The following is a 13,280-nucleotide window of genomic DNA, read 5'->3' on the forward strand; positions in this document are numbered from 1 at the left end:
ACCGTATTTTGCACCACTATATACATACGCGTGTATAATACCGTGCACTTATGCAGAACGTGTATATAGAAATTGCGTCGACGCATATGTGCCTATACGACGAGCGCTAGTATTATTGACTGCTTCGAGTAGTCGCGCACGGCTCCTCTTTTCCAGGAAGAGAAAATCGATTCGCGAATCGCCGATCGGCGCACCGCTATGCGCCTCGAGGGCGGGGGGAGGTTAAAGGTGGTGCAGCAGAGCTCGCGATCGCGCGCAATCAATCTCGTCCTAGCGATATTACACATGCGTATGTCGCGTTTAAGACGTAGGTGAGACAATTTTTTTGTTTAAAAAGGGAAAGAAGAAAAATAGATGAAATAATTTTCGACCGAACTAGCTCTTCATTCTTGAGCATATATACTAATTGAAAATTTTTTCGCCACTTGCGAGTTTACGATGCTCCATCTGTGGATCGAGTCAAAAAGCTCGCGCGCACCAATACCCATATGCTCAAATAAATAGCTCAAGCTCGAGTTCATACCCATGATGTACCAAAAGGAGAACACGTCGCTCTTCGTGCGATGCGTGTCTGCCGAGCGTCTATGCGGGTGTCATTATAGTTAGTATGGGAAAATCGGTGGCGCGGGTACACGCAGCTGATTTCGGAGGTTCCCCGCTGTCACGATACCCGCGCAGGTCGTTCGCAGTGCGCCCCCCGAAGAAAAGAAAATAAAAGGCCCGATCCTCGAGAGCACATCGCGCGTGTTATAATATAAAGTGCGTCGTATACGTGCACATCCTACACATGATGCTAAAGGAGAGGATAAGGCGAGTTAGCGCGATACGTGTGGGACTCTTGTTATTATACGTATACAGCACACGAGTCTATCCGTCTCTCTCCTGACTGCGCACTACGCCATACACGAGGCACGTCGACGAAAGAGAGAGAGAGAGAGAGAGAGAGGGGAAAAGGGGGCCAGCAGTGCGCTCCGAGGTTTGCAGTGCACGAGGCGCACCGCACCGCACCGCTGCAGTACCTTATATACCTATACAGGTATACGTATATATAGCGGCGTTGCTTCTTTCTTTGAACCTCGTGGTGCGCACACAGAGACACAGACACACGCACGCACACAGACACAGACCCCGGCGCAGGCAGGCAAGAGCGCGGCTCTCTGGCGCAAAAATATATATATCTATATACGTGCAGTATATAGTGGCTGGCTCGACGGAGCTCCGTGTTATAAGAGCGCGCGAGTAGGGGGAGAAAAACGTAAAGGCAGGCAGGCAGCAGCGAGTGTGTCTGTAAATACAGGCAAGAGCGACTACAACAAGGCAGTCGGCCTGTGGCGACCATATCGCTAAAGAGCCGCGCTCGCCGCACTATACGCCACGACGAGCTCCGGCTCTCTTTTTCATTCGCGCGCGCAGTTTTGCGTGCGTGTGTGTCTGTGTTTACTGTGGTGCAGTGCATGTGCAGTGTCGGGTGGTGCTGCAGTGTCAGTCAGACTCGGTCCGCGGCCGAATACGCACGCACGAATAATCTAATATTAATAAAACGTATACGCAGATGCGACAACGCGTCTTCTCGATGCCGCCGCTGCCGCTGATGCATTTTGGCGCGAGCGCGTGCCGTTGTTGCTGCTCGGCTACAGCTGCTGCCAAGATTGTCACCATGTGATCGTCGATTTTTTCTACTTTTATACGTTTTCGTTTGTTGTTCGTTGATTCTCAACTGCGTCGTTGTTGTTTTTTTCCCTCGTGCCTCGATGTAAAATAAAATAAGATAAAGTAATAAATAAAAAAAGTGTCATGGCGATGTGAATCTCTCTCGCGTGTGTGTGCTATGTTACCGGTGTTATAAGTATAGTAGTGGTGTTACGCAGTGGTGCTAGTTTTGCATTTCCATATTATATGTATAATACCCTCGTCCCATTATAAACCGCACGTCGGAGTCGTGTCGTGTATCCTCGTGTGTCATCTCGTGCAACATATATTTGCGGGCGCACAAGATTTTTTAATACTGTATAATAAAAAGAAGAAAGAAACATGCCGAGCCAGACGACGACGATCCTGTTGAAGTGCTCGATGGTCGACGCGCCGGGCATCGACCACGTGAAGATGAAGCCGATCTTGTACAGAGTAAGTTTTCCTTTCGCCAAGTTGCGCGTGACAATTATCCAAATAATAGCTCGCTCGTATCTGTCGCGAGAGACCAGTGCAGTGACTTGTACATTGTGTGTATTTGTATATCGCGTATTATGCCCGCGCGAGCGAGAGCTGCAACAGGTACTCTCTTATGTATCATGCATACACACCGCGGCGCAGTCGGTGTGTGTGCATGTGCGCGCGTTTTAGCTATATAGTTATAATAGACGGCCGAGGCATTATAGGTGAAGAAATTGTGCAGCAGCCTTAGATGGATCATCGTTGCAATTTTTTCTCTCTCTCTCTCTCTGCATATATACACGCACATGCACGTGCTGTATACATGGTCTCACGAGTACTATGTGCTGCTGCTGCTGCTACTGCACTCGAGCGTTGCCGCTTATATGCTCTCACTTTTCATATACAGCACTGTGCACGCATAGATGAATGGTCTATATAACGTCGCGCGCGTTTATAAGCCTACGATACATATTTTATGTGCGAATTGCGATATACACGTCGTTATACGAGTTGTTGCCCATAGCCGATGCATACGTTTATAAGTTTTTACGCAACGGAATTAATATAGTGGACGGGGCGACTATTAGCGCATTTGTCGCGCGACACTGCACATACATACGCATACAGAGATCGCTCCGATTTGTACGTCTATCTCATACTTGTGAGTTTTATAAGGAGGTTAATCGAAGGAACGCGAATGAAAGAAATAAAAAGACGTCTCGAGAGGTTATGGATTTCGTGATATATTATCATTATTATTATTATTACATATAGCGGATTGCAAGAAGCGAAGAAACGAGGCATATAGGAGGAAGGCAGAGAATCGATAAAGAAAACCAGTCCCGCTCCCTAAATCACCAGAGAGCAGCAGCAGCAGCTCCTCTTTCGCGAATAATATACACGGCTGCTGCTGCTGTGTGTATAGGCGTGTAGTAGGAGCAACAACAGAAAAAAACGAGGCTCCGGCTTTAAAAAGGCACTCGGGGAGTTCAAGGCCCCCGAAAAACTTTCGAAATAATAGTCGCGCGAGTGTGGGCACTCGCATACACACAAAAGCCGCGACGACGATATAAGTAGACTTTGTCTCGTAGGATTATATATTTTTTCAACGTCAAAGTTACTCGACGGTATATAGAGATGAATGATCGGTGGTATATAGTACCGTGCGATACGACGATCGAGGCAATCGAGGGAGTCCTTTTGACGTGCTCGCCGTGCGACGAATCAATTGGAAAGTATTATACGGAATTTCGGACGATCTCGGCGAGGCGAGCGACGACGAGCTGTCACATTTCGCGTATTATTGTTTACATCGCTGAGCTACTCCGCGAGCAGACGTCGCTATATCGTACGCGATAGCGAGTTAAAAAAAAGACAGAAATTTATCGGACGCTGCCCTCTCGCGAGCGAGTCGAGATTGGAGGCTTGCCCCTTTAAAAAAGTGCACATTGCGCTGCAGTGCAGCGTATGATACAGAGTCGCGCCTATATCTCTCTCTCTCTCTCTCTCTCTCTCTTCGTGCGGTGCGTGCCACGGCGCATGAGTCACGCTTAGCGGCAGTTTATACATGCATTGTCTGTATATACAAAGTGTAAGCGTATATTAGTAGTAGTATTAGTACTTCGCAATCTTTCCGCTGCGCGTGGAAGTCCAGCAAAACGTATTATACACACACAAACACACGAGAGAGATTTGATTCGAGAAATTATTATCTTATAGTCGCCGCCGAGTCGCCTCGTGTCGTCGTGAGAGAATAATTCGCAGCTCGAGGCGCAGAGCCGTCGTCGTCTATGCACAAACACACTGCCGATGTTTTTTTTCTTGCTTACCCTCGACGCTAAATACTCGTAGCGGCTTCGACGAATTTTGACGCGTTAAATATATAAATAGTCCTCTTACTCTTGCTACTCTCTCTCTGCTGCTGCTGCTGCTGCTGCTGCTGCTGATCGCGAGTCGTCGTCGTCGGGCGGCGAGTGATCACGCTCGAGAGCTCGTATGCTACACGGCGCTGACCTTGTGCGAGATAACATAAATAGACCCGCGTGCACTTGCCCTCAACTACGTACAGCTGTATAATGCATGCGTGGTTCTGTGTGTACACTTGCGCGCGTGGGCTCTTACACGTACCGCAAGCACGAGAGAGTGCGGAGAGATCGACGATGAAGGGCCGAGCTGAGTACCTCGGGGAATCGCAATGAAAAGCCGACAGAGCCGCATCGGGGAGCTTTTTCGCTTTCTTCTATGCACCGTTTTTCTCTCTCGAGACGTGGGATCGCGGGCTAAAATTAAAAACGCTAGCGCATCTCGGCTGCTACGTCCAGTGTTTCTGCTTCTTCAGTATGTTTATTATTGTTATTATTATTATTATACGACGTGATATATACCGAGTCGCGCGCAACTTATCTAATCGGGTATAAGCGCCGATTTGAGCGCGAATTAACGATATTAAATGCGGTATAGATCTTATCGTGGACACGAGTTGTCCCCTACTTGTCTTTTGTCACTCAAGATCTTGGCCGCTTGCACGGGTGACGTGCCTCGAAAGAAAGAGGCGAGCTTTAGAGCTCAGGACAAAAAAGCCGTACAACGTGTATAGTATATACAGGGAGGCGTCGAAGCGAATTATCCTCTTAATTTTCACTTTGCACTGCTGCTGCTGCGCGTGGAAAAGTTGTCCATCGTAAACAGTAATGCGCGCGGTCAAACGCTGCTGCTGCTGCTGCTGCTGCTCGTGTGTCAGGAACGAGCCAAGGCAGTGCAGCTTAATAGTTAAATGCACCTCGCTCTCACTCAACAGAGGGACTCTCGAGTGCACACAGTCTTGTGCAGGCTCGCCCGCTCATCCGGTTTTGTTTATGTACGCGCACTGCAGAAAAAAGCAGCAGCAGCAGTTCAGCCACACACACATCAAGAGGAAGAGAGAGAGGAGCAAAAGAAGAAGAAGCTGCTGCACTTACGGCCTTATACACGTACAAAGGTGTCCTTTGTGCATATAGCGCAACCAGATAGATGCGTATATAATGTGTCCCACACACGTTATAAGCGGGAAAGTATATAATATACGTGACGCTTTTCAAGAGACGCGCAGCGCACACAGTGTCGTGTACTATATAGGATTTATCAATCGCTCAAAGTGTCTGTGTGTGCTCCGTCTATTATAGCCTAACGCGCGCGAACGACGTAATTCCGAAGCAGCGGCAGGTTTCCCTCGTTTTACACGCCGATGACTACTGCTGCTGCTACGGGTACCGAAAAATGACGCAGAGTTTTATGTATATTATTACAAGTACAGCTCTACATCATCGTCGCGTTTGGGAAAGTATTTCTCTCTCTCCGCTGCTGCGTCTCGTCATTTGCGTCAGCGCGAGTGCGGGTAATTCTCGGCACCTTTATGTACACCATCTTATCGTCGCTGCTCTGCCTCTTTCTCTTTTTCAACGTGCACACACATCATATTATATGCGTGCGCACTTTTACCTGCTGCATACACACACATGCACGGCGAGGTGCACAAAAAATTTTTATACAGCTGCTGCGACCGAGAAAACGTGTGTCGTATCTTCGGGCGTAGTGCATGTGCACGTGCATCGTGTCTTGTATTTTATATATACGGGCAAAAGTAATAATATAATAGGCGACGCAAAAAAAATCATTGGAGAAATTATATCTGCGGACGACATCTCCTTGGGCCCGCGAGGCAGTAGCAGCAGCACTTGACTCGCAGCTTTCTATGTATGATTCGAGCGACGCACGTTGCACGAATAATATATTATACGTGCAACGATATAGCTTATACAGCTACTGCAGTCACGCGCGCCTGGAACGTATACTCGCTTGACAATAATCGATACGTGATATCACTTGTCGAGTGCTGCACCACCGCCAGCCAGCCACCACTGCCAGCAGCAGCAGCAACGAGAGAGAGAAGAGAGAAAGGAGCTTTTCAATTGTATTTGTTTGCTGGCCGGACGACGACAACCAGCGAGAGAGAGAGAGAGTGGAAAGAAGTGCCCGTTGAAACTATCAAAGTGCAATTCTAGCTCTCGGATGCGCCTCTATACATATTGTATGTGTGTAATGTACGTATCAACTTGTCGTCGCGTCCCCGACGATGATTCGTCTATTATGCAGCCTTTGACACGACTCTCTTACGGTTTATGTATAGGCCTTTGTGCGCGAGCAAGTTTTATGCAGGAATGTAACTTTTCTTTTTTTTTTTTTATAATAACATCAATAACTCGTTAAAGGGGGAAATATGTCGTAGCAGCAGTAGCAACAGCAGCTGTTTTAGCGTGCGTCGCAGACTCCACCCGCATGGTGTAAGGGCACACAAAAGAAGGAACGAACGAGCGAACGAAAAAAAGGAGCAGTAGTCGAGCGAACTAATATTATATACGTGTGTGTGCCTGTAGATGTGTGTATACAGTCTCGACTACTTCCGGCGAAGAAAAAAGAAAAAACAAAGATTATTTAAAGGCATCGTGTTGCGCGTATAGGCTTGCCGATCGGCCATCTATATTACCAATATGTATATATCGTGTGGCGTGCGAATAACGCATCTAGAATAATATCAGTAAAATATTGTTTATGTTTGCGTTGAGAAAGAAATGTGCTATATATATTCGCGCTCGTTTGCTCGCTTCTGCTTCGGAGCTGCTGCTGCTGATGCCTCGCTGCCTCGGGCGTATATTATGGATCCTCCTGATTCGCAGCAGCAGCATCAACAAAAGCGCAGCCAGAGAGAGAGAGAGAGCAGTCAGCAGAGTCCCTGGACTTTTAACGCTCAAACCTGTTTTCTGACGCTGTGCGAGCTGCACGCGGGGAGAGAGAGAGAAAGAAGAAACGTTGTCCTTTTTTGATGCGCCCAGTCGATTCGACGACGACGACGACGACGACGCGAGGAGCTCAGTGAGTGCGAGAGAGGCGAGGGCACGCAAAAGCGGTATATATACATACAACAACAGAAAACGATCCGGCTTCGCATAGCCAGGCAGCAGCCAGCTTATATATAGTATACGCGATGCGCACGAAGGAAATTATATTTCGCTGCTGCCGCTTCGCATGATGTTGTTGATGCTCGTGTCCGAATTGCCAAGTGACGCGTGCACGAGTGCGAGACTGGCGCTGCCCTCCTCCTCCTCCTCCTCCCTGGAACGCACGTTGTTTGCTGCAAATCGATCCCTCCAAGCCCGTGTAGCTGCGTCTGTGTGCTGCGATCGTAATAATGTCACGCACGCTGTGTGTATATTAACGGTGTGGTGCACCGCAGTTTCCTCGTTGCTCTCGTAGCGCTTTTCGGGGCTCTCGCCGCACATGTGGCACTCTTTTGCGCTCGCGCTCGATCGCAATTGTGCGCGACTCGTGTGTCCTGCTGCTGCTGGAAAAAGCGAAAGTGCAGCAGCACACAGGCTGCAGTATCAACAAATGCATACGTCTACTGTGTAATACAGTCGATAGTACACGTGTAGATGACTATTCGGCGGCTCGCGCGCATGCACAGGTATATATAATACAAGTCGCCGAGCGAAAGCGCGACGCAAAAGTTTTAGATTTTGAAAGCGAAGTAAAAAAGGAAGGTGGTAGGGGCAATCGTTGCAGCCACAGCAACAACCGTACGGCGCATTATTAGCTTCCTATGTGCACTTATTATGCGCATATTGTTTGGCACCACCGTATGGTTTTTTCCGTTCACCTCTCGCAAGCTTATATATATTGTAAGGCGCAAGGCTCGGGGCTAGCTGACGCGTCACTTGTATATTTTACAAATCTACAGCTGCGCACATACACGAGGTAAGCGCGAGGAAATTGGAAAATCATGTATAGCCGCGTGTCGAGTATTAGCAACCTTGCTCGATGGAGTAAAAAAAAAAAAGGCAGCGAGAAAAGTCTCTTTGAGCCGAGAGCGCGATGAAACAATCAGCGCGTGGCAGCAGCTCTATGCAGCTGCAGCAGACGTATCACGCGAGAGTTTAGATTATCTTTGTGCGCGCGGCAATTCGCGTGCTCGCTCGTCAGAGACTCGATACACGCCGTGTTGTTCGTGTACATGCTATATAACTGCTGGAAACGCGGAATAGGAAGCCAGATAGTACGCGCGCGGTATAATGTCACGGTTCGAAGGTCAGTTATACACTCACGCAGTGCGCGAGTGCATTATACATATATGTCGAGGCACTGCACACACGCGGTGGCCTGGCTTTTCTTCGCTGCTCCGGCGCGCGAGGGCGTATATCGTATACAACACCAGCACACATTCAACTTGTGTCGCTGGCACATGCTGCTGCTCGCGCCGTGGCAATTAGAGCGCGGAATTAATTAGATTCGATAAGCGCCACCCACCCACCTACCTACCTACCAACGTCGTAGTCGTCGTGGCTGATAAATAACGCTCGACGTCGGCTGGAAATTTCGCTGCTGAACGCGAGCGCAGCTGCAGGGACACTGCACACAATTATTATTATATGTACTAAGACGCGCCGCTGAGAGATTTGGGATCACGCCAGAGAGCCAAGAGCATATTATAATACACGCATCTCGGAAAAATCACCTTTTGTCGTCTGCCCGGCCCCGAGAAGCTGCTCCAGACAGAGATTTCAAAGGGTACGTGCGAGAGAGAAAGACAGACAGAGAGCTGAAACGACGTGTTTGTGCATTACTGCACACAGTGCGCAGGCGAGAGAAAGAGTCGGGCAATTATACGCGCGTATGTATGTATACTCGACCAAACGCAACGCGTACATAACACGCATTCGTGTGCTGCAGCAGCAGCGGCATAAGCGAGAATAAATTACACAGACGCAGCGACTGCGCGAGGATCGGAGTTTTCTCGTATGTGTATACCGAATAAATTGCGCCCAGCGGCGGCGGCGGCTGCTACAGCATTTTATACCGCGTCCGTCCACACTTATATACAGGGCGCGTTTGGATATACATACAGCGTACTTCTTACGCAGATATAAACATGCTGCTGCTGCCGAGCAGAGATTGAATTTCTATATAGCGCGGATCGCGCTGAATCACCGGTGCTAGATTACACACACAAACTTACACACGCAGAATAGAACAAACATACTTGTAAACTTCTTTCGCTTTTGTTACGATACACCTAGATTTAAGTACTGCTGCGGCTGCACGACTTTTTTTTCCTTTCTTTCCTGTATATACATATTTGCTGAAATCCTCGACGCGAACTGCAGCACAGCTATATTTTACTCGCCCGATACACGCCATAGTTATATATCTAGGATGTATCTGGAATAGGCGTTATTATTCGACACGGCGGTGGCGGCAGCTTTCACCGATTAAGACGAGCTGCTCCAGGTACTTGCGCGCGCCTCTGCTGCAGTGTGTTCCGGCTCAATGGGGGCCGCGTCGCGCGCTTTTCAGCAGGCATTCAGTGAACGCGTAACGACGCATACACATTATATACAAGATATATAGTGCGTCATCACAATAGACAGCAGCAGCAGCAGCGGCTCAAGGAGAAGAGAGAGAGAGAGAAAGAAAAACTAAGCAAATTGTCCAAAGATACCGTTGCACAGAAAGTATTTTATGTGTATATATGCAAGCGGCGATGCATATGTACGCGTGTTTTGAATGCGATATATAGGAGCAATTTTTGCAGCCTCGAATCTCCAGCAGCATTGGACGCTTCTATATACAAGAAAGACACACACACAAATTATAAATGATCGACGCGCTCTCGGAGTCTCGAGTATAGAATCTCTCTCGAGCTAAAAAGAAAGTGTGCGTACGCAAGTTTCTTACACGTATAGCCGGAGCGAGCGCTATTATCGTCGTTGCATTATCAGCAAAAAAAGGCCATCAGTCATCCGTATAGCTGCTGCTCCAACGCTCCGCTATATAATGTGCATGCGATCGCTCGTGCACTGGCCGAAAGACCAAATCAATCAGTTTCTCTCTCTCTGTACGCTGCATAATATGTATAGCAATTCTCGTGTTTATTTGCGCAAGCCATTCGTTCGACTCGCTCGTCCCGCGCGGCCCCGTGTACATATGTATGTGCAGTTGCTCAATGATCCAGCTGATATAGCATGAGCACAGACAGAGATCGTGCGCGTGTACGTACATTTGCATGCGTGCGAGTCTCGAGTGAACAAAAAGAAGAGGAGAAAAAAAACAATCCTCATTGTTGCAGCCGTGGCGGCGGCGAGCTGGTTCGAGAAAAGCGCCTGGCTTTTCTTTAATCGCGCGCGAAAAAAAAGGGTACGAAACGAGTCTATTTGCCGCGCGATAAATGAGTTCGCGAACACACGGCGGCTTTTTATCTGCTGGCAGAAATTTTTCCGACTCACATCCGCCGCCGCCGCAGTCGGCAGATTATACGTACGCAAATTGTATACCACCTGAAACTCGCAAATTTTCATCGGCGACGAGACGCCAACCAGCCAGCCTCGAACAGCTTTTCGAGCGTCTTCCAAACGTGTGTTTTTTTTCTTTTTTTTCTTATAATCACGAAGAAGCAAAGAAAAAGGAGCTAGATGCTAACGAGTCTCGGGTATCGCGCGTACATAAATAAGAAGCGAAAAATGAGATTCTTTTCAAGCGCCGCGAAGAGAGAAATTAAAAAAATCCTCTCGTGCTCCTCGAAAGAGTCATTACTACCTGCAGTATGCGGATATTCGGTCAACGCGGAGTTTCGTGCTCTACTATGCTAGCTCGTTCTTAGCCTAGCAGTATAGTAACTCGATACATTAAAATATATTATTTCTATACGTTGCATTAGGTGCGGCGCGCACCGAACTCGTATTCGGAATTGTATACAGTTTCGCAGTCGGCCCCTAAACCAACACGGGGATGAAAAAAACCGAGAGTAATCATCGCAACGAAAAATTGCCTCTCGATCCTCTCTGTCTTTCTTCTCTCGGCGAAAATCGAGAGCGCCGCGCGTGCTGCAAAATATACAGCATATAGTGGCCGCGCGCGTTTGTTTCGCGGGCGCCGAAACAGCTGCCTTTCGGCTCTGCGCCTGCAGATGAGCGAGACCAGCAGGTGCTACTCGGGGGCCAAATAAAATCTTGTGCAGCGCTAAAGTATCCATCGTCCGTTTCCTCCTCCTCTTTCTCTTACTGTTCTCTATACGTATGTATTATATACATGTACCAATGATTCTCTTTTCTATATATCGCGCCCTGCAAAAATCCACGCGCGCAGATGTGCGTCTATATGTGTTTATATAATAATGTATATGTATGCGTGCAGGCTGCCGGACCAGCACACGAGTCTCGATTCCAAGAAAGCGAATCGTTTTACTCGCACCCGGAGAAAGAGAGAGAGACGCACCTTGCACTATACACGCGCGCGCGTCTATATCTGCATTATGGATTCGTATACACATACAGATTATAAAACAGCGCAGTACAGCTTGTGCCCCGCCACACAATATATATGATCGAAAATATAGGCAAATCATATATACAAAAGCTGCACCCATTTCCTTTTATTCCATCGGTGCAGATCAGCTCCTAGTCTAGATCGGCGAGGTGTTTTGGTATTCCGCGTGTGTGCTCGCAGTACATGCTCCCCGTGCAAAAATTAACTTATCTCTCAGTGGCTTGGAATTTTTCGACCGACTTCTAGCTCTCGCATACGCTTATATATTTTCAATAATAAGAAGAAAGGATACGTTGTCTCTCTATGGCGTACTTGTAACAGTCGTCGTCGTCGTCGTCGTAGCGATCTCTGCACTCTCTTGGTGGTGCACACAGAAAACTCTATATTATACGAGGCTCGCGCGCGAGGTGCATTGCGCAACGTTGCGCGCCTTTTCTCTCTCTCTCTAGTTGCCTAGTATATATGCCTCCCAATCAAGCATGGGGCATTGTTTATTCCAGCTTCGTAAAGTCGGCATAATTTCTGTTAATATTACCTCAAACCAGTCGTAAATAAGCTTTTTTTTCTTTTTCTTTCTTTCCTCCACCTTCTCCTAGTCGTCGTCGTCGTCGACTCGGCAAAAAGAAAACGTAGTGTGTATACCGTAAGCAGAGTGCACAGTGCAGGCGCATTTATATATATGTAGGTATATAGCGGACATAAAAAGCGAGAGAAGGAAAAGCTGCATATCACTCTCCTCGGGGTCCGCTGAGGTTTAACGACGACGACGACGACGACAATGTTGCCTGCTGCTGCTACTCGGCTCTCGGCTCTTTGAATTTAGATAGGAGCGCATTAATACGTATACACGTAGCTATATAACGTCGCATCTATCGAGCAGAGCTCGCTGCTGAGGCACGTACGTATACACATACACACGTATATATACGACGATGCGTGTCCTTTGTTTCGTCGTCGTCGCAAAAAATGCATAAGACGTGTACCGTATGCACCTCTAGCTCCGAGGCGGCGGCGGCGGCTACTATCAACGCAAAGCAAATATGCACATTGCAATCGGCCGATGTTTTTTTCTCCTCTTTATTTATAATATATCACGCGTGCTAGGTCTCGAGTACAGAGAGAGCTATGTAACCTTTGCCCTCTCGCTGCTCCTCGGCCGCATCGTCGGTCATCGTCGTCGGTCGTCGTCGTCGCCTCGTGTGCTATGTACGCATTATATTAATATATAAATATGTCAATAGCTCGTCAAGTAACTTATGTATATCTCCTCGCTCTCGGCTACTTGTCGACAAAGCTATATGCTCTACAAGTCAATCTCTCTCTGTCTCTATCTGCCGAGCTTTCGAGCCAATTATATCATTGAAACGTGCCTTTTGTGCCGCGCGGCGCGTCTTCGCGCTCGGCTATCATGATACAGCATATTATTATTTTAAATTACGATGAAACGAGTCTGATCGTCGTCGTTAATGATTTTTTTCGTTTTATTTTTTTATTCGTAGAGTCCCGGCACGCTGTACAACAAAGATGTCGGCGGAGGCGGCGGTGGTGGCGGCGGTCACGTCAACAAGACCAGTGCTAAGAGCATCGGCGGCGGCGGTGGTCTGGGCGGCGGCGCCACCCTCACCTCGCTCTCGGCCAACATCGGCAATTCCGTCAACGTCGGCCGCAACAAGAACGCCCCGATACAGGCGCATCGCGAGGTAAGGATCATCGCATGATCGTCGAGTTACATTATAAGAGTCGACTGGCATTTATTTTACGCAATTCACTTTTTT

The 13,280-nt window shown here is 48.1% G+C and overlaps 1 protein-coding gene across 1 annotated transcript in view; it reads left to right on the forward strand.

Annotated features, from left to right (window-relative positions):
* Positions 1-13,280, forward strand: part of LOC106648626 (probable serine/threonine-protein kinase dyrk2) — an 84,346-nt gene that overhangs the window by 54,915 nt on the left and 16,151 nt on the right. Inside the window, exon 3 of the mRNA XM_023459573.1 lies at positions 13,005-13,205. Within this exon, the coding sequence (XP_023315341.1) occupies positions 13,005-13,205 (201 nt within the window). The remainder of the gene's footprint in view (positions 1-13,004; positions 13,206-13,280) is intronic.

This window comes from Trichogramma pretiosum, unplaced genomic scaffold (assembly GCF_000599845.2).
Source record: "Trichogramma pretiosum strain Unisexual culture from Peru unplaced genomic scaffold, Tpre_2.0 scaffold7, whole genome shotgun sequence".
NCBI classification, from domain to species: Eukaryota; Metazoa; Arthropoda; class Insecta; order Hymenoptera; family Trichogrammatidae; genus Trichogramma; species Trichogramma pretiosum.